We start from the raw sequence: 22231 nt of genomic DNA, 5'->3' as shown, positions 1-22231 counted from the left end.
TTCTCCTTTTCACAACATGCTGGTCCACTGTGATGTTGATGGTATTATGCTGACTTGGACAGGGTAATCAGGAAGTAGCAACGGTTCTAGTCACTTTGGTACCAGTGGGTTCAAGTCACACATGTTTACCAGTGGGTGGGAAATAACCCTCTAGAAATCCACAGGTCTGCTACCTTAGTTAAATTTCTAGGAGTCCAGGGTCTAGTTCATGGCGATATGTCTTTTCCAATGTGAAGGCCAAGTTGTTGCATCTGTTCCCACCTACCACCTCCTACCAATAAAGAGGCACCAAACCTAGTGGGTCTCTTTGGATTTTGGAGACAACATGTACCTCATCTGGGAATGCTATGCTGACCAATTTCCTCAGTAATCCTAACGACTACCAGTTTTTAGCGGAGCCCAGAACAAGAGAAGGCTCTGACGCAGATCTCAGCTGCAGATGAGCTGCTCTGCAACTTGTGCCATACAACCCACCAGATGTGATGGTGCTTAACATGTCTGTGACAGATATGATTGCTTGATGGAGCTGTTGGTAGGTAACTCACACAACAGACCTTTAGGATCAAGGAGCTAAGCCATGCCATCCACTGCAGATAACTCTTCTCCATTTGAGTAACAGCGTCTGGCTTGCTCCGGGACCCTAATAGAGACTGACTGCTTGATCGTGATCCTCCCAGCTATACATGACCTAATCTACCCATCGTGAATTGGGTGTTATCTCACCCACCAACCCATAATGTTGGGTGTGCACAGCAGCACTCCATCAAGTGAGAGTGGTCTGTATGAAACTGGGCTCAAGTACATTCTCAAGGCATGAGTAAGTTACACGAGCAAGATTCCCACGATCCCTACTTCTACTGCATTGCCTCTCATCTCTCAATCTGCACCTTCTCCTCATGGGGAGTTCCCTGTGACTGACAAAGAGGCTATTTGTGCCAGTTTATACATGGTTCTGCATGATATGCTGCCACAACTCAAAAGTGGACAACTGTAGCACTACAGTCTATTTAAGAATGTTTCTGAAGGACACTGATTAAGGGAAATTCTCCAAAAGGGAAGAGCTTTGAACAGTTAACCTGGGTGTTCTTTTTTCCTGGAAAGAGAGTTTATAGGCCCTCATTGATTTGTGGCTCCAATAACTTAAAGAAGCTGAAACTGCCTCCGAGACACTTTGGGTCCTCATGTCAGCAAACCAAAAGCCAGTAAAAGTGATTAGTGTTCTAGTGGGAGTAATGATCCTGGCTGTCAAGGGGATATGAGATTGCTACAGGAAGCGTATGTATGGAATGCAGAAGGTCCACTGGGGTGCTTCTTAGTGTTCCTATGTTGTATGATAAATGTTAAAAAAAAAAAAAAAGTATAAGAGCTCAATATAGGGAAGACTAAAAATGGCTTAAGACCTGTTAAGGATTGAATTGTTCCCCCCCCCAAAATATGTTGTAAACCCTATCCTCTGTCTGTAGTTACAATCCCATTTGAGAATGGGTTATCTTAATTATGTTAATGAGGCAAATTAGTGTACGGTGTATCTTGAGTAAATATTTTTTGAAATATAAAAGAAATTAAATACAAACTGGGGGCAGTGATGGGGTAAGACAGATGCTAAGACATATGGAGATCTCCAAGGAACCAGGAAGCAGTTGCTGATCAGGCAAGGACTTTCCTCCAGAGCCAACAGAGAAAGTCTTTCCCTAGACCCAGCAACCTGAATTTGGACATCTAGCCTCTTAAACTGTGAGAAAATAAATTTCTGTTTGTTAAAGCCACCCACTTGCAGTATTTCTGTTATAAGAGCACTAGATAACTGAGAACTTGGTACCGGATCAGTGGAGTACTGCTCTAACATATCCCTAAAATGGGGAAGTGGTTTTGCAACTGGATAATGGGTAGAGACTGGAAGAGTTTTAAGATGTTGGAAGAGTTTAAGAGTTCTAGATTGCCTTGAAGAGGCTGTTGATAGAATCATGAACATCAAAGGCAATTCTGATGAGGGATTATAAGGAGGTGAGGCGAGCTATAGAAAAGATGTCCATCTTTTCAGAGAACACATATGACACCAGCAACAGTATGTTGCTAGAAAAGTGGATGTTAAATGTGCTTCTGATAAGGCTTTAAAAGAAAGTGATGAATGTGTGGACCATGAAGGAAGAGCAATGCTTTCCATGCAGTAGCAAAGACCTTGTCTGAATTATGTCAAATGTTTGGTGGAAGGTAGAACCTATAAAAGATGAGCTTGGATTTCTTACTGATGAGATTTCTAAGCAAGATCTTAAAGGGGCCATGTGGTTTCTCCTTGCTACTTATAGTAAAATGTGAGAGGAAAGAGATGGACTCAAAAATAAACTGTGCAAAACGAAAAGAAAACTTAAAGATTTGGAAAATTTCATTGTACAAGCTAAGGACATATGTCCTAGCATAGGACGTGGCTCCACAAACTTTTGTTAAAAGAGATTAAGCTTGTGACTGATGGATCTGGTCAACTACCACAGCAGAGAGACCATCAGCTTGGACTGAGGTGGACAGAGAAGGAATGAAGGGAAGGAACACAGTCTGCTTCTTGGAATTCTACAGGCAGGAAACAGGCCAGGGGAGCTTTGTCTGTTGTCCTCTAAGAAAGGAGGAGGACCATACCTGGGGAAGCTAGGAGATTGGCAGAGCTGTTGGAAGGTGCACGGAAAACAGGGCTGCCTCCATTTCAAAGGGTGGAACCATAGCCTGTTGGGTTTCAAAGGGTGGGGAAACTGCCTTCTGAGTTTTCGAGAAGATAGATCTTTTCCATCTCGGTTCCAGAGTGTAGGGCTGCTGTTCACAAGTGCTGGGAAATGGGGCTTCTGTCCAGAGCTGAAGGAGTGAGTCTGCCATGCTCAGGGGACAGAAAAGCTGGGTCAGCTGAGGCAAAAGGGGTGGGATCGCCACTCCAATGAATGGGGAGTGTTGGGTAGCCCAGAGCAGAAAAAGCAGAATTGCTATCCCAGTGCGCCTGGAAGGCGGAGCTGAAGCCGAGGGCCAAGGGACTTCTACTTATAATGCAGAGAGTGTGGCCAACACGCAGAATATGGAGTGCAGGGCCATCGCTTAGATGGTCTCAGAGAACAGAAGATTATCTTAAAGCCTTGAGAGCTAATGTAATTTGTTCTGCTGCGTTTTGGACTTGCTTGATTCCCTTTATCCCTTCTTTCCCTCCAATTTCTCCCATTTGTAATAGAAATGTCTATCTTGTGCCTGGTCTAGCATTGTACTTTGGAAACTGATAACTTGTAGTCTAGATATTACAGGTTCACAGATGAAGAGGAATTTTGCCCCAGGATAGAGTACACCTTAAGTCCCACCCATATTTGATTTAGATAATTCAGAGGATGAGATTTTGGACTTGAAGTCAATTTATGACTTTTTGGACGATGTAATGGGTCAATGTTTTACATACGGCAAGGACATGAATGGGGGGGCAAAAGATGGAATGTTATGGACTGAATTGTTTTCCCCCAAAATATGTGTCAACTTGGCTAGGTTATGATTCCCAGTTTTTTGTGGTTGACCTCCATCTTGTGACTTGAGGTAATTATCCTTCTTTTTGCATGCTATAAATTGTGATGTGATAATGAGGCCAGTTAGGGTAGGGTGCATCTTGAGTCATCATTCTTACTTAAGTCACATCCTTGCTTGATTCACATCTTTTATCTTGTAAGAGATAAAAGGAGAGAGAAGCGAGCAGGGAGGAGAGGGGCCTCATTATATACAAAAAAAGAAGAGCCAAGAGCAGAGTGCGATCTTTAGACCCAGGGTCCCTGCGCTGGTAAACTCCTAGATCTAGGAGAAGATTGATGCCAAGACACATGGACATCTCCAAGTAATGCAGGGCCCACAGATATTGAAAGGAGACAAGGACCTTCCCCCAGAGCTGACAGAGAAAGCCTTCCTGTAGAGCTGGCACCCTGAATTCAGACTTCTAAGCCTCCTTAGTGTGAGAGAAACAATTTCTGTTAGTTAAAGCTGTCCAATTATGGTATTCATTTGTTATAGCAGCACTAGATAACTAAGACATCTACCCAGAGGCACCTCAAAAGAAAGGCCTGCCAATCAACTTGTAAAAAATCAGTCATTGAAAACCCTATAGAGCACAGTTCTGCTCTGACACACACGGGATAGTCATAAGTCGGATTTGACTTGATGCACAACTGCTTTTTTTTTTTAATGTCTTGCTTGCAGCAATAGAATCAACTAGTGTGTGCAGATTCCCAACTAGGCCTCAAGAAACGATGCATGCTTTCTCTAACTCTGGGGACCTACTTCCACCATGTGAACGGCCTGGGCTGCCTGCTGGAGGAGAACTCATCAGATGGACCAGAGCCAGCTGTCCCATCCATGGCCATCCTAGACCAGCCAGCATCCATCAGAGCCCCAACCTGGTGAGAGAATCCAGCCTGCAGAAGCAGGTGCCTCCTGGACCCACAGCTGATGCAGTTGCACGCAGGGGCCCAGCCACGGCCAGAAACCCACTCTGCTGACCCAGAAATAAGGGCTTCTTGTTTTAAGTCTCTTGAGTATTTACACACCCATGGCAATCTCATATAGTTTGTTCAATGGCTCTTAATAGCATGTAAAGAGAAAGTGAAACCCTGGATTTTTCAACAGAAGCTTTGTATCAAATAGAGCTGGCAGGGACCACAAAAGGAACATCATATAAATAACTAGTCCCAATAAAGCATAGAGATATAATAAACCAACATAATCGAACCCATTGCCGTCAACTCTGACTAAATGATTTTTTTTAATATAATGATCAGCAAAAAGCTGGTTCCTATGAAGCAGGGGTTAAAGATATCCCAAATGTCCAACTTTTCCAAACTGCTGTACAACCCATCATCTCTAACATCAACTACTCCATCTCCCCTAAGTACTCTCCTTTCCGTCTTTGGGTTCCCTAATCTCTGTAACATCTCACAGAACTCATATATTGTATAAAGGAAATGGATCATACTGTTGTGGAGGATGGCAAGTCCCAAATCCATGGATCAGGGGTAGGCTTCTCCCGACCCGTATGGCTGTAGGGGCTAACAAACCCAAACCAGCAGTTCAGGCCACAGGCTGCTGGCTCACAAGCCTGTGGAAGCTGGTGAATCAGGCCAAAGGATAAGTGGCCAGCCCAAGGGGCTGTGGTGACTGGTGCATCCCAGAATCAGCAGGTCAGACAGCTGGCCTCTGGGGAGGTGAACTGATCACAAAGAGGACATGGGATCCAAATGCAGAGAGAGAGAGGGCCTCACCAGGACACACTCATATATCTCAGATGTAGGCCACACTCCAAAAAGGGTGGGGCTCTATTCATGACCTCAAGACACACGTTATACCAATCCTACCTCATCAACACATAGAGGTCAGGATCCACAACACATAAAATGGAGGACAACCACACAATACTGGGAATCATGGCCTAGCCAAGTTGACACATAACCCCAAACATCACAGCTTCCATATACATTATTTGCATAGTCCCACTTGATCACTGTGTGTGAGTCATAAAGACCATGGTTAGAAGGGTCATATTAAGTAATTCATTACACTGTAGGCCACCCTCTGGCTCTTCTAGCCATTGACCCTTTCATACTTGAGGATTAACTTTCTCCTCCCAATCATTTTACTGGTCCCAAAGAGTCATTAACAATCAGTCCTTTAGTAGGACAAAAGGGTGAAGTTACTCAGATACCAGCCATTCAGGTCTGCTGCAAGCATCCATCTGATTTGGTCAGGCTCTACAAGAGTTCATCTCATCTTCACTCTTTCTGGACTCCAACATAATTCAACTGACAAAAGATTATTTCCGTGCTCTGCTCTCGAGGTATCAGCAAAATGATGATATGTTTCCCCTGCTGCATAACCCATTTATCCATTCCTTTAACTTCAGCTATTATTTCTCCTTCCTTCCATTTGTTATCTATTTTTAAACAAACTTTTCCACTTTGGGAAGAAGCATCAGGTTCAGCTGCTGTGCTAGTCCAGATTGCTGGTAGCACGACCAGTCTATCAAGTGCATCCCCCTCAGTTCACTCCCATTCATGGTGGGTAGGGTTACATACGTACACTACTGGGCTATCTGGGCCACTAGGCAATATGACAGTATTCGCTGTCAACCCCAATTTTGCCAGATGGGGGGAAGGTACAATCAATCCCATCAGGCCCTTGGGAATTCTAGATACATGTTCAGGAGTATAGTTACAGTCTCCTGCTTGAGGACAAATCAACCCTGCTTCCGGCATCTACACCTGCATCCCTGGTCATGGAACTGCAGCATCTGGCAGGAGGAAAGCAATTTTAGGTGATGTGGGGAAGAGCTATACAGTGGCACCAGCATCGTCCCATGCCCTTCTTCCCCAGAATCCCCCAGAGAAGCAATCTGTCCAGTGGTGATCCTCTTTTCTCCCTCACTTTGAGTGTGAGAACACGCTCATGAAGGTGTGTGAGCCAGCCCTTCATGCTTATATCTCTCCGTTCTATATAACAAAAGTTTCAACTGCCCATTTCAATTCTCTACCAAACCATTACTCCGAGGGTTGAATCTAACATGGTATGTTCACTTAATATGATGTTTCCTGGCCCACTGCTGCACCCTGTGGGCTGTAAAATGTGCTCCTTGGTATGATGAAATATAAGTTGGTGGCCCAGTATCTTGCGTTCTAATCCCTTAATGATGTTTTTGGCATTTGCATCTCTCACAGGATATGCAGAGCCCAGTCCAGAGTGTCTATTCCTGTGAGGACCCATTTGTACCCACCTGGTGCCACCAGCACCATTGGTCCAATATAATCAAGTTGCCAGCTATGTGCAGTGCTTTCCTCCCCGGGGAATCTGCCCTATAGCCACCTGAAACCTCTGTCTTTTTTGTTGGAAGACAGAGCAGTCCTTATTAGCATTTCGTGCCTCAGAGGGTACAAGGGAAATTTGTCTAGATTCATCCCATCTCTGCATTGCTGCACATGTCATGGATTGCGATTATATCCCCCTCCCCCCCGCAATGTGCATATCAATTTGGGTGGGCCATGATCCCCAGTATTGTATGACTGTCATCTATTTTGTGGTTGTAATTTCATGTTAAAGAGAGTTGGGGTGGGACTGTAACACCCTAAGGTCACATCACTGATCCAATATAAAGGGAGTTTCCCTGGGATGTAGCCTGCACCACCTTTTATAAGAGATAAAAAGAAAGGGAAGCAAGCAGAGAGTTGAGAACCTCATACCACCAAGAAAGAAGCACCAGGAGCAGAGCGCATCCTTTAGACCCAGGGTTCCTGTACAGAGAAGCTCCTAGAAATACCTTCCTCCAGAGCCGACAGAGAGAGAAACCCTTCCCCTGGAGCTGATACCCTGAATTTGGATTTCTGGCCTACCAGACTGTGAGAAAATAAATATCTCTTTGTTAAAGTGATCCAGTTGTGGTATTTCTGTTATAGCAGCACTAGATAACTAAGACTCTGCCGCACCCCCATGCCTGCTCATTTCATGGGCCCAATTTGCCACCTCAAGTGAGTGTACCACAGGTCCACTTGCTGATTTCAATCACCTTTCAATACAGGAAGGGGATTTTTTTTTTTTTTCTGATGAGCATGGGCATGCCCTACTCTGATGCACCCACTGAGTTCCCAGGGTGCATGTAACAGATTCATGCTCCACACGGATGTCCCCTTCATAGTCCAATTTTCCATTGCCCATTTGCCTGATCATATAGTCAGGTCAATGGCCACTGCCCATAAATCAGTAAAAATCCAAATATGTGGGCTCTCACCATTGCACAATTCTTCCATCACGATTAGGAAGACAGCATGCAATTCAGCCCATTGAGCTGACTTGTTCTTACCTTCTTCAACCAGATTCTTTCCATCTGATGGCCTTAATGCAGCAGCTTTCCACATCATGTGTTACCTGTTGTCCTGGAACTGTCATCTGTGAACCAAGCAACCTTTTGCTGGTCAACAAAAAGTTGTTCATAGGACACTGTCCATGTAGCAATGTGCTCTTGCAGTTTCTCATGTGGTTCCAGGGTAGAACCTATGGGAAAATAGGCTATCTGCTCATGGACTCAGTGGGTGCCTCTCTGCATCCCCCCAGTAGCTTGTTATTGTATGCACAATTTCCATTTTATTATTGAACTATTCTGGGCACTGCCTTATTAGTGTTTCTCTGACACGAACCAAGATATTACAGGTATTTCAGGTCTCATAATTTTATGTCCTTCTGTCACTGAGGCAGTCTCAGTCAATGCTAAATAGCAGGTGAGTAATTGTTTTTCAAATGGCATGTATCGTGCTGCAGCATCTGGAAACTTTCTAGTCCAGAATCCCTGTGGTTGCTGTAGGGAGCATTCTCAGGTTTTTTCCATAAGCTCTAGTCTGCATAAGCATGTGGGGCAGACACTTCCAAAACCGTGTCTGAATGTAGATCATAAGGACCTAAAGGCAGTGAAACCGCCTTTTGTAATTCAGCCATAGCCTGCTGTTTCTCTAGCCCTCATCTGAATGCTGTTTTCTTCCAAGTGGTTTGTCATGGATTGAATTATGCCCCCCAAAAAACATGTGTATCATTTGGGCTGGGCCATGACTTCTGGTTTTGTGTGATTTTCCTATATGTTGTAAACCCTGCCTCTATGATGTTAATGAGGAGGATGAGCAGCCGTTTGTGAGGCAGGACTCAGTCTACAAGACTGGATTGTGTCTTGAGGCAATCCTTTGAGATATAAAAGAAGCCAGCCAGCAGAGAGATGGGGGACCTCATACCACCAAATAAGCAGCACCGGGAGCAGAGCGTGTCCTTTGGACCTGGGTCCCTGTGCCTGAGAAGCTCCTCGACTAGTGGAAGATTGAGGACAAAGACCTTCCTCCAGAGCCGACAGAGAAATTCTTCCCCTAGAGCCTACGCCCTGAATTTGGACTTTTAGCCTACTTTAATGTGAGAAAAAAAAATTCTCTTTGTTAAAGCCACCCATTTGTGATATTTCTGTTATAGCAGCACTAGATGACTAAGACATGGTTTTATGGATGGGGGCCAGTGATACTCCCAGATGTGGAATATATATTCTCCAAAATCCAAATACCAAACCTTCTTAGTCTTGGGGATTATTCTTCACTGTCTGAGGAATGTCATGGGTGGCTCCTGCCCAAGTTATTCCCAAGAATTTCACCATTTGGCAGGGCCTTGTATTGTTGCTGGATTTATGAACCAGCCTCTGTTGGTCATGTGGGCCACCAATGTACTGAAAAAAGCCCTAGCGTGTTCTTCAGTGACTGATATTAAAATAATATCGTCAATGTAATGTACCATTGTACCTGAGATCCACACCAGGTCCAAGTCTCTTCTAACCAAACTATGACAGCAAGCCGATGAATTCTGGAAAACCTGTGGCAATGTAGTGAAAGTAAGTTGAGATCCTTCCCATGTGAAAGCAGACTGTTACTGGCTCTTCTCCGAGATTGATATGGAGATAAAGGCATTTTCAACATCTGTCACTGAATACTAGTCTCCTTTAGCCTGCTATATTTTCTCCACCATAGATAACATGTCTGGAAGAGCTGAAGCCACGGATTGCACTTCTTTAGGCCTTGATAGTCTACTGTCAGCCTCCATAAGCCATCTGCCTTTTCACGGGCCATATAGGGCTGTTACATAGAGAATCTGCTGGCAACAATACTCCAGCCTTTGGCATGTCTTTAATCAAGGCAGTAATCTCCTTTTGTCCATCAGGTGTCCTACAGTGTTTCACACTGACAGCCTGAGTGGGTTCTGACAATTCTAAAGGTTCCTGTTTAGCATATCCAATCAGTACTGGCCTAAAGGCAGACTTACACACCTTCAATTTACAGTATCAGGTAGAACTGTTCCCCAATTAGACATAAAATCCATACCAATAAAACATTTAGATAAGGGAGATACAACTACTTCATGCAAGATCTGTTTAAATCTTCCAATTCTCATCCAAATATTCACCTTAGTCCCATCAGAGCTTATACCCCCAGATCCCCCGTCTAAGCTTAAGCCGCTTCAAGATTTTATTGACAGGTTTTGGGATTACAGTACATTGGGCTTCTCTGTCCAGGAGGCTCAAGAAGGCCTCTTCCCCACCCCTGGAGCATTTCATCCAAACATGTGCCTATGGCCTTTGGTCCCCTGCTTGGAGGTGGAGCAGCAGACCCCGGCCCCATCATCAATGCTTATCTTGATCACCTACCTGAGCCTGTGCTTCAAATGGTCTCAGGTGGGAATTCCCATCATTAAATACCCGCTGGCTAGGGTGAATTGGATGGACTTGTTTAGACCTCTTTAATGTTGGGAGACCAGTAGAAATTTCTGTTGGTATACCCAGCTGCCTGTAGAGCTGCCTTAGAAACTTTGTCTCAACTCCATCAATGTCTGCTATATTCATCCCATTTGTCAGTAACCATCTGAAAATCTCTGTCCTGCTGGTGTAAGTTCTTTCCTCTTGTCTCTTCCCATTCTCCTATGAATCACCCTTATGTTTCTTGCATCTGTAAGACCCATGCGGAGAAGCTGTGCTAAAAAAAAAAGGATCCAGCAAATCTTGGATTTTTGCTTTGTTTAGCAGCATCAAGTTTACATGACGTGCTAATGTAGATAAGACTTTCTTGATTACCATATCTACCATGACCTGTGTAAGCAGCATACTTATTGGATGAATATCACGATCACCATAAAGCCATTCCAGCATGGCTTCTGTAAGTGGCACACCAGCTGTTTCCTCTGGAGTGTTCCATTGGGTATTTAGAGAGGAGAGAGGGGTAGTTTCCCTTCTCAGGGTAAACAAACCTCACTGCAAATTTTATCCAGTCCACCAGGCTGGCCATCCCCTCTGGGTTAACCTGCTCTGTAAATGGATCTTGTATCATCATTCATGACTGTTACCATAGTGAGTTGTGTGTCCTGCATCAACTCAAACATACTCTTCCATTCTGCAGCATTCAAAACTAAAGACACTGCCCCCAAATTACTCACTGTCACAATCTGTTTTAGTAACGGTTCCTCAGGAAGCTGATGCTATCAACCTACAAATACAAACAACTCCTCTACACTACATCCCTTGGTTTCTATAGTTTCCTGGTTTTACCTGTTTCCCTCCCTGACCACCTACTTGTTGACTAACAGTCATAGAGGAACTTCCTGTTGTTCCAACATAATTTTCCCTTTCTGGATCGGCCCGGAGGCTAGTAGTCGTAGCTTTGACAGGGTCTGATCTGGGTTTGGTTCAGTGCTAAAATCCATCCCTACATTCTTTTTCCCTGCCATTGCAACTATTACTGGTAACATAAACCAAGAAATTTTATATCTAGCCATTTCTTTATTACTCTGTATTTCCATATGCATCCAATTAGCCAATTCCTCAGGAGTTAGATCCACCTCTCCTAAATCCCATGAATAGCTGCTGCCTTGGGTAACTGATTGCAACATAACAGCTACTTCAATCCATGGATATTTTTTATTCCATCCAGAAACCAAAGGCTTCTCATTCACCCCTTTATTCCCTTTTTTCTAAAACCACATATTCCTGTGAGTCTGGGCCGCTGCAGCAAAACCCACCATGTGATACCAACTAATTTCTTTTAAAAGGATCAGCATAAAGCTGGTTCCTATGAAGCAGAGGTTAAAGAAGTCCCAAATGTCTAATTTTTCCAAGCTGCTGTACCACTCCATCATCTCTAACATCAACTACTCCATCTCCCTCCAGTACTCTCCCTTTTGTTTTTGGGTTCCCTAATTGACTGTTTTTTTTTTTTTTTTTTAATTGACTGTCTCACAGAACTCATGAACTGTATAAAGGAAATGGCTCACCTTCCTTGGTGCTGCTAAGTGGGTTTGAACTGCCAACCCTTAGGTTAGTAGTCAAGCACAAGTATTTTCCCCATATAGTACAGCTCGTTATTCATTCTCACAGAATAGTTTCTGAATCCATGTAGCCTGCTGGGCCTTTGTTGTGGTCTTTTTGCCAGTATGTATTTATAAGCCCAGGCATTAAGGGTTCTTGGATGTTTTCACCGCTGTCTCAAGCCACAGCCATTTCAATGGAAAGTGCATGTCCCACCTAGCCTGCTGAGGGGACACAAGGAGCAGAGCCAGCTTGGCCAACCCAAAGCACAAAGGACAGCTGCCTCAGCCACTGTAGCAAGAGCTGAACAACACACACAAGTGAGCCAGAGAGAGTGCCCTGCACCCACAGGTCTAAACAGTAAATATCCTAGTGAGCACTGATTATGTGCCAGGCCCTATTCAAACTCTTTTAGTTGCATATATGATTACTGGATCTTCACATTTACTTTAAAAAGTAAAAATTATTTTTATTCCCATTACTAGATAAGGAAACTGAGGCTGAGAGAGATCACAAGCCTATCACAGGGACAAATGCTCAAGGCAAGTGTGTCTGTGTGTGTGTGTATATACACATACGTATATACATACATAGATATATGTACATGGAGTCCCTGGGTGGTGCAATCTGTTCGGTACTAAGCTACTAACCAAAAGGTTGGCAGTTTGAACCTACCCAGAGGTGCCTCAGAATGACAGACCTGGAGATCATCTTCTGAAAGGTCACAGCCTTGAAATCCCTAAGGAGTACAGTTCTACTCTGACACACATACATTCCCCAAAAAGTCAGTGTTGACTTGATAAGCAACTGCTTTAGTGACTTGCTTTGAGCAACAGGAAAAACTAAGGTGTCCCAGGTCCCAGTCTAGGCCTTCAGGGACTTCCACGTCTCCTCTTACTCTGGGCACCCATTTCTGCCACGTGAATAGTCTGGGATGCTCCGATGATGCACTGGTGGGGTGCTGTCATAATTTAAATCCTTACAGTATGTTATTCTGGCCCCAAAGGGCTATTCCCATGAACATTAATAATTACTTTTCAGGCAATTGTAACCCTCAGCACATATGTTTAGTTAAATATACATTTTTTACAACAAATAAAAAATAAAGTCACATAGAACTACCCTATGACCAGCAATTCAACTCCTAGGTATGTATCCAGAAGAACTGAAAACAGGGACTCAAACAGAAAAAAAAATTTTTTTTTTTTTACATTACTGTTCATAAAAATATTATTCAGAATAGACAAAGGTGAAAATCCAAGTGCCCATCAAAACATGAATAAACAAAACATGATATATACATATACTGGAATATTATTCAACCATAAAGAGAAATGAAATTATGGTACAAGCTACAACATGCATGAACCTTGAAGGCATTTTGATGAGTGAAATAAGTCGGACACCAAAGGACAAATATGATTTCATTTATATGAAATGTCCAGAACAGGCAAATGCAGAGACACTAAGATTCATCAGTGGTTACCACAGGATTTGCGGGGGAGGGGTTTGGCAGTTATTGCTTAATTGGTACAGAGATTCTGTTTGGAGTGATTAAAGTTTTTTAAAATAGGGGTGATGGTTGCACAACACTGTCAATGTAACGAAGCATTTGTACACTTAAGGTGGTTAAAACAACAGTTTACGCTAAACGTTTTTTACCACAATGTTTTTTTAAATTAAATTGTAAAAAAAACCCCACAATAACAAATGATGTTTAGTCAGTTTACGGAAAACAAGATATAAGTAACTTTGAAAGACTGTGCAGTCTTTGTTGCAAAAACTTAAAAATAGGATACCACATTTTTTAATTGTTTTAAAATAGACTTTATTTTAGAAACATTTTTCAGAAAAATTGTGCATAAAGTTGAGTCCACACGTACCTGCTCCTCCACCCCCAAAGTGTTTCACCTATAGTTAGCATCTTGCATTCTTGTGGCATGTGGTATATTTGTTGCAATCGACAAATCAATATTAATACATTACCGTTAACTAAAGTCCACAGACTACATCAGGGTACTATCCTATGCGTAATAGCCAAAGATTTCAAGAAAGGTAAAATTTAGCTTGGGCTGAGCAAGTAACAAACACTGATGAGGACAGCCCCACAGTTACAATGAAAATGTCACTTCTCCCAAAGCTACAAAATACCTCTAATGACCCCTTCTTTGAGTTAACACTGCTTTCATACTCACTGAGAAACTTTGTTCTTTAATCGCTGACTTTGAGAAATTTGCTGTTTGAAATTATAGCAGTAAGGATGAAACATTCCACTTTTGACATAAGGTAGTCTCTCCATTTTGAGCTCATACATGTCAAGTGAGGTGTGACAAACAAAAAGGCTTTACCATATTCCTTACATTCATTCATAAGGCCTCTTCCTTATTTTCATAAGGTCTCTCCACTGAGTTCTTCTATGCGTAGTAAGCTGTGAGGAACACCTAAAAGTATTCCCACATTCCTTACATTCATAAGGTCTCTCCACTGTGAGTTCTTCTATGCGTAGTAAGCTGTGAGGAACACCTAAAAGTATTCCCACATTCCTTACATCATAAGGTCTCTGACTCACTCTGAGCTCTTATACGACTAGTTGAGATTTGAGGCTTCCCTAAAGACTCACATCCTTTACATTCATAAGAAATCTCTCCACTCCGAATTCTTATAAGATTAGCTAAGAATAGGGAACAACTGAAAGCTTTCCCACGTTCCTTATATTAACAAGGCCTCTCTCCATTGTGAGTTCTTCTATGGGTAGTGAGGGCTGAGGAACAACTGAAGGCTTTCCCACAGGCGTTACATTCATAAGGCTTCTCTCCATTGTGAGTTCTTTTATGCTTAGTGAGGACTGAGGAATAACAAAAGGCTTTCCCACATTGCTTACATTCATAAGGCCTCTCTCCACTGTGAGTTCGTATATGCAGAGTGAGCTGTGAGGAACACCTAAAGGCTTTCCCACATTGCTTACATTCGTAAGGTTTCTCTCCATTGTGAGTTTTTATATGCATAATGAGGTGTGAGGCCTGATTAAAGCCTTTCCCACATTCCTTACATTCATAAGGCCTCTCTCCACTGTGAGTTCTTATATGTGTAGTGAGGGCTGAGGAACAAATGAAGGCCTTCCCACATTCCTTACATTCATAAGGCCTCTCTCCACTGTGAGTTCTTCTGTGTGTAGTGAGGGCTGAAGAACAACTGAAGGTTTTCCCACATTCCTTACATTCATAAGGCTTCTCGCCACTGTGAGTTCTTCTATGTGTAGTGAGGGCTGAGGAACAACTGAAGGCTTTCCCACATTCCTTACATTCAAAAGGCCTCTCTCCACTGTGAGTTCTTACGTGTAAAGAGAGGTCATAGGAACGACTAAAGGTTTTCCCACATTCCCTACATTGAAAAGGCCTCTCTCCACTGTGAGTTCTTGTATGTGTAGTAAGGCCTGAGGCCTGACTAAAGGCTTTCCCACATTCCTTACATTCAAATGGCCTCTCTCCACTGTGAGTTCTTATATGTGTAGTGAGGGCAGAGGAATAACGAAAGGCTTTCCCACATTGCTTACATTCATAAGGCCTCTCTCCACTGTGAGTTTTCATATGTGAAGTGAGGTGTGAGGAACAACTGAAAGCTTTCCCACATTCCTTACATTCATAAGGCTTCTCTCCGCTGTGAGTTCTTTTATGCTTAGTGAGGACTGAGGAATAACGAAAGGCTTTCCCACATTGGTTACATTCATAAGGCCTCTCTCCACTGTGAGTTCTTACATGTTGAGTGAGGTATGAGGAAGACTTAAAGGCTTTCCCACATTCTTTACATTTATAAGGCCTCACTCTGTGAGTCCTTATACGTTGAGTGAGGGATGAGGACTGTTTAAATGCCTTCCCACATTCCTTACATTCATAAGGCCTCTGCCCACTGTGTTTTCTTATATGTGTAGTGAAGTGTGATGACTGACTAAAGCCTTTCTCACATTCCTTACATTGATATTCCTTATCTCTGTTATGAAATTTTTTATGTGAAATGAGGGATGACTGATGGCTACAGGTTTTATAACATTCTTTACATACATGCTTATGACCTCTCATATGTGTCCAAAAGGTTAAGAAACTACAGAAGTCTTTCCCACACTCGTCGCATTCATATAGTTTCGCGCCAGTGAGTGTCGTCACAGGATTCTTAAGGGTTAAGATACAAATGAAGTCCTTCCTACATACCTTACATTTATAGTATTTCTTTCCATTCAGAGTTCTCACAGGACTGGTTACGTGAGAAGCACATCTGCAGGCTTTCCCACATTCCTTACACTGATAGGTACTGCATCCAGTATGAGATCTGGTATGACAGTTATGTGATGAGTAATTCATGAAGGCTTTTCCACACTCACAGCATTCAGAAGCATCTACTTCTGGAAGATTTCTTTTCACCACAGTAAGATCTGGAATCTTGCTGAAGGATTTCCCACACTGTTTGTCTTCATTACCTTCACAGAGGTTCTCTACTGTATGAATTCTGTTAAAAATAGGCAACATGCTGTTGGAAATAAATTCGTTCCCATTTCACAGTGAAATGTGTATGGTGAAGTGAAGGTGTATGGCTTTTGTCCTGACTTCTCATGTTTCATAGTTTAAATCATCCAGCAGAAATACTACCACTACTGTCACTGCTTTTAAAAAATGCGAGGCTTTCTGATAATTGTGTCCAAATGAAAAACATTGGAAATACTTGATATCTGACTTACATTTATGAAAATGTTGTATTGTGAACATTCTCTGAATGGAAAATTTTACAGCTAAGTTTATATACATAAAAATATAAAACAAAACCAAACCCACTGTTGTCAATTCCAACTCATATTGATCCTATAGGACAGAGTAAAACTGTCCCAAAGGGTTTCCAAGGAGTGGCAGGTGGATTCAAACTGCTGACCTTTGGTTAGCAGCTGAGCTTGTAACCACTGCACCACCAGGGCTCCAATATATACATATATATGTTAGTATATACACACACACACACACACATACATATTGTTATATATACACAGATATATAATTGAGCCCTGGTGGTGCAGTGGTTAAGAGCTTGGCTGCTAACCAAAAGAACAAAAGTTCAAATTCATCAGCTGCTCTTTGGAAATGCTCTGGGGCAGTACCACTTTGTCCTATACACTCGCTATGAGCCAGAATCAACACAATGGCAACAGATTTTTTTTAAATATATGTGTGTATTTTTATGTCTTGACACCTTATGACTTTCTCCTGAGGCATTGTTTTCTCATTTGAATGACACTCACCTCAAATGTCTCCCCTGGTTTTTATGCTGATCTTTATTGCCACACGATTTGGAGATTTCTCCTAATATTGAGGACCACGTGTTACTCTTCATGAATCGCGCCATTATGTGTTCACTGGATAAGTTTTCTTCATCAAGATTTTGAGAAACTGACCCAAAAATTCAAGTAGAGGTTCATAGTATGAAACAAACAAATTATTAAAAGAAAAAAACCTGATGTGAACAAGATAAGACTGAGCCACATTTCACCGTTTTAGCACTTTGGCAATGGGTACAAAACAATTTACCCCATGTGGATTGAGAGTGATGGTAACATAAATAGGTGTGATTAGGAGAGTTAAGTAGAAAGGCGTGAGAGGATTGTTAAAGTTAGCAAAGTAAGTTCAGTGAAGTTGTGTCCTCAAACCAAAACAGACACACTTTTTTTTAGCTAACTGGTTCAAATATCATTTCTCCCATGCAGGGCGGATCCTTCAAAAAATTCTTGCTTTCCCAGTGCTTCCTGACACAGTGGCCCTGGATGAGTCCTATATCCACTGTCCTCAGATCTTTCCCTTACTTCTCTGGGAAAACAAACTGGTATAGCTGACATGGTGCTCATGGAGAAACGCTTATCATGAGGGACGACAGTGCAAAGCAATGACCATTTCCTTGACACTGAGCCAATATTTAGTTCTTCAAGGTCTCTTAAGATGGACACGTGTGAGTTTATTTGCAGGAAATAATCATACCATATTTGAAATAAGGGAGCCCTGATGGTGTGCTGGTTAAGAGCTTGGATGCTAACCAAAAGGCTAGCAGTTTGAATCCACAAGCCACTCCTTGGACACCCTAGGGGCAGTCCTACTCTGTCATATAGGGTTGCTATGAGTCAGAAATTGACTTGAGGGCAAGGAGTCCTTGTAATAAACACAGTAAAACTCTTTACAAGGTCCCAAATCATAAATATCTCAGTGCCCTAAAGTGAATGCTGAAGCTAATGCTTACACTTAGAACACTTAAAGAGCTTCAGAGCTTTTAATCACAAGAGAAATGAAAACTCACTTTAATACACAGAGCTTTACATTTATGGGGAAGCCAGAATATGTGTGTTCCAAAGACCAAGGGGCCATGCCTATTTTATTTAACAATTTATTCCCATCCCTTAGCCCAAACACTGGAGCAAAGTCAGTGAGTAAAATATTTTGTTCACTAAAGGAATAAACAAACATTTAAAAAAAACATGCCATTCTTACCTACTGAGGCCAAGTTTCTGAAGGTTTCCATCATCACATCTTGGTACAGTTTCCTCTGAGCAAGATCCAGCAAAGCCCACTCTTCCTGGCTAAAGACCACGGCCACATCCTCGACAACCACTAGGTCCTAAAATAACCCATAAATTCTGAATCAGCAAGGTCCCATGTACTCCAGTGTGTACAACAATAAAGGGTGAGGGTGACAGTCCTGGGGAACTGGGAATTCATAGGAATTTGACACAAGGTTCTGTGTTCTACCAAGGCCTGCTCTAGAGTATAGGCATCAGCCTTGTTTCTTCACTAACTACATTTACTTCCTCACTGATTGCATCCTGTCTCACAGGCGACGAACACAGTGAAATAGGTACTCTCACCACAGTTTGCAACCAAGTACAGTCTTACTTCTCTATCTTTATGGTCTGTAACAGAAAACAGCAGAAATTAGAGAAATGCTCTAACTCGGATCCTCACACTCTTGTGAAGAAACAATTACATCTCTTTCAATAAGGCCCACCAAAACACTCAATGAAACATAAGGCAGAGTGAAGGTAGGATGAAGTATTCACCACTGAGAAACACTGCAGAATGGCAGTTTTTCCTTTTGCCCCTAACAGCCATGGGAGGAGCAAGGGCCTGCACATACTGGCAAGGTAACCCCCTGAGCTTGTCATATTTTCTTGAATTGTAGATCAGGAGATGACAACTCCACTCACTGAAAAAAGAACACTGTTTTGAAGAATTATGACTTTTTACATCAGTCACCTATTTGTCAAAAACTCCGTTGTTCTGTCATTCTCTGTCCCTTTCACAGAGATAAGCAGAGGGAATAAAAGTTACAAAAAAGCTCAGGTGAGACAGGAAACATAAGAATCCAGATCTCCCCATCATTCCCAATTTTTGAGACCTGATGCAACTGTAAAGCAATTATTAGTGACTGCTCCCCTCAATAAACATAAACTCATACACCCTCACACAAGCATAGTCCAATGCCGTAAGATGACAAAGAGCACCATCTCTGCAAAAATAAGAGCACCATGCCATTAAGTTTGCTGACTGAGAAGAGGTTATGAATCCCATTTTGTAATGACTGCACAACATGATAAAAATAATCAACCCGACCAAGGTATACATGCAAGTTTTGCTAAACTGACAAATGTTGTTATATAAACTTTTCACCACAAACGATTTTGTAAGTAAACTGAAGCACAAATGATTTATCTGTTAAATTGCCTGGGAAGCCAAGAAAACAGAGAGTTACAAACTAGTGCTCAAAATTCTCTCACATTTGCAGCCTCTGAAAGGCACACAACCATGACTCCCAAACCCTGACCAATGGGATTCCCTGGTCTGTAGGAGTGACCTCTGTGAAATATAATGGCACCAATCCATTGGCTTCTTCTGTAGTGAGGAGAGAAAAGGATGCCAAACTATACTTCAGGTGCTAAAATAGAACAGCTTTAGAGTAAAAAGACTCCATTTCTCAGGGAAGTAGTGAAGCGAGCTGTCTATGTCATCTCTAATCAATCCTGATATGATGATGCCACAACAAACTTTGCGCTATAGCCAAAATCCAAGTCTCCTCCACTGCAGTGGGCAAGGTTACATATTTTAAAGTCATCAAAAACCCTAACATTCATCATACGAAATATAGTCATGTGCCGCCATATAACATATGTTTGGGCAACATCCAACCAAATATACATCTGTGGTCCTATAAGGTTATATTAGAGTTCACAAATTCTGAATGGAGAACAAGACATAGCATATGCAACAAGATGTAGCCAAACAACAGGTTCTCCCAGGAAATACATGTATCTCATGTCTCTTGTATACAATAGCTGGTACACTTTGTATCTAGTGTCAGTCAAATGTTTGCCTTGGGATATACAGCGTACCTTTCTATGCATAAAAAGCCATTAAAGAAAACACGTCCAGATACACTAGAACATGTTTAACATAATAATACAGTAATAATATTTTTATGAGTGTGGTAAAGTAGTGCACATTTGTTATTAAGAACCACTGTATGGGGGCGGAGCCAAGATGGCAGACTAGGCAGACGCTACCTCGGATCCCTCTTACAACAAAGACACGGAAAAACAAGTGAATCGATCAAATACATAACAATCTACAAACCCTGAACAACAAACACAGATTTAGAGACGGAGAACAAACTAATACGGGGAAGCAGCGATTGTTTTCAGAGCCTGGAGCCAGCGTACCAGTCAGGTACAGCACAAGCACAGAGAGCTGCTCCACCCCCCTGACCTAACCCCGGGAGGGGGACCAGACGGTTCCGCGGGCGGCGTCGGACGCAGCCGGTAGGAGAAGTCCCCGGGAGGCAGTGACTGGTCTTGGAAGGGGAGAGCAGCGTCCCAGCTGGGGAACCGTCCCGCAGGGATTTGGACTGGACGCAGGTATGGCATAAACACGGAGAGCTGCTCCACCCCCCTGAACTAACCCTGGGAGGGGGCCCAGCCGGTTCAGGCGGGCGGCGTGGGACACAGCCAGTAGGAGAAGTCCCCGGGAGGCAGCGACTGGTATTGGAGCGGGGAGAACAGCGTCCCAGCAGGGACACTCGGTCACGGCACAAGCACGGGGAGCTGCTCCACGCACCTGAACTAACCCCGGGAGGGGGCCCAACCGGTTCGCGAGGGCGGCACGGCAACAAGGCCGGAGGGACGAGAAGTCCCAGGGAGGCAGCGACTGATTTTGGAGTCGAGAGTGCACCGTCCCAGCAGGGGAGCCTTGACGCTGAGCGTGGGGCTGGAAGCGGAGGATCTGACCGTGACTCCAGCGGGCCAGACCCCCCGGGGGCAATATCCACACAGCCAGCACACATAGGCGACGCGTCCCGTGGGAATCGCAAATATAATAGTCATTCCAAGCAAGACAAGCAACTCTGGCTATATTCTGAGGTGCTACTCTCCTATCTCTCTGTTCCCTCCCCCACCCTCCCCAGGCGGCTTCATTAACATCCGAATAGCCTGAGCCAGAGGGAGACCTCTGATACGGATCTGACTGCATTTTTTTTAGCAGATTTTCTGGAAAAACTAGTTTCCCAGTGATGGCTCGGAGACAACAATCCATATCAAACCACTTAAAGAAGCAGACCATGACAGCTTCTCCAACCCCCCAAACAAAAGAATCAAAATCTTTCCCAAATGAAGATACAATCCTGGAATTATCAGATACAGAATGTAAAAAACTAATTTACAGAATGCTTCAAGAAATCACAAATGAAATTAGGCTAACTGCAGAAAAAGCCAAGGAACACACTGATAAAACTGTTGAAGAACTCAAAAAGATTATTCAAGAACATAGTGGAAAAATTAATAAGTTGCAAGAATCCATAAAGAGACAGCATTCAGAAATCCAAAAGATTAACAATAAAATTACAGAATTAGACAACGCAATAGGAAGCAGAATCGAGCAATTAGAATGCAGACTGGGACATCTGGAGGACCAGGGAATCAACACCAACATAGCTGAAAAAAAATCAGATAAAAGAATTAAAAAAAATGAAGAAACCCTAAGAATCATGTGGGACTCTATCAAGAAGGATAACTTGCGGGTGATTGGAGTCCCAGAACACGGAGGGGGGACAGAAAACACAGAGAAAATAGTTGAAGAACTCCTGACACAAAACTTCCCTGACATCATGAAAGATGAAAGGATACCTATCCAAGATGCTCATCGAACCCCATTTAAGATTGATACAAAAAGAAAAACACCAAGACATATTATCATCAAACTCGCCAAAACCAAAGATAAACAGAAAATTTTAAAAGCAGCCAGGGAGAAAAGAAAGGTTTCCTTCAAGGGAGAATCAATAAGTTCAGACTACTCAGCA

General features: G+C 42.8%; 2 protein-coding genes across 4 annotated transcripts in view; both read right to left on the bottom strand.

Moving 5' to 3' along the window:
- Nucleotides 1–22231, bottom strand: part of RBP7 (retinol binding protein 7) — a 251455-nt gene that overhangs the window by 44707 nt on the left and 184517 nt on the right.
- LOC126072546 (zinc finger protein OZF-like) overlaps nucleotides 8340–22231 on the bottom strand; it is a 30416-nt gene continuing 16524 nt past the window's right edge. For 2 of the 3 annotated variants that reach the window (XM_049877873.1, XM_049877874.1), the window contains exons 3-5: nucleotides 18379–18505; nucleotides 17145–17292; nucleotides 8342–16363 (exon numbers count right to left, since the gene is read on the bottom strand). In XM_049877873.1, the coding sequence (XP_049733830.1) occupies nucleotides 14578–16363; nucleotides 17145–17292; nucleotides 18379–18505 (2061 nt within the window). In that variant the 3' untranslated portion in view covers nucleotides 8342–14577. Of the gene's footprint in view, nucleotides 16364–17144; nucleotides 17293–18378; nucleotides 18506–22231 lie in introns of those variants that run through there. The other variant, XM_049877875.1, reaches the window with a different exon arrangement.

Source organism: Elephas maximus, chromosome 3, assembly GCF_024166365.1.
Source record: "Elephas maximus indicus isolate mEleMax1 chromosome 3, mEleMax1 primary haplotype, whole genome shotgun sequence".
Classification (NCBI taxonomy): Eukaryota; Metazoa; Chordata; class Mammalia; order Proboscidea; family Elephantidae; genus Elephas; species Elephas maximus.
Note: the sequence above shows the minus strand (reverse complement) of the source record. Positions and strands in the feature narration are given on the sequence as shown.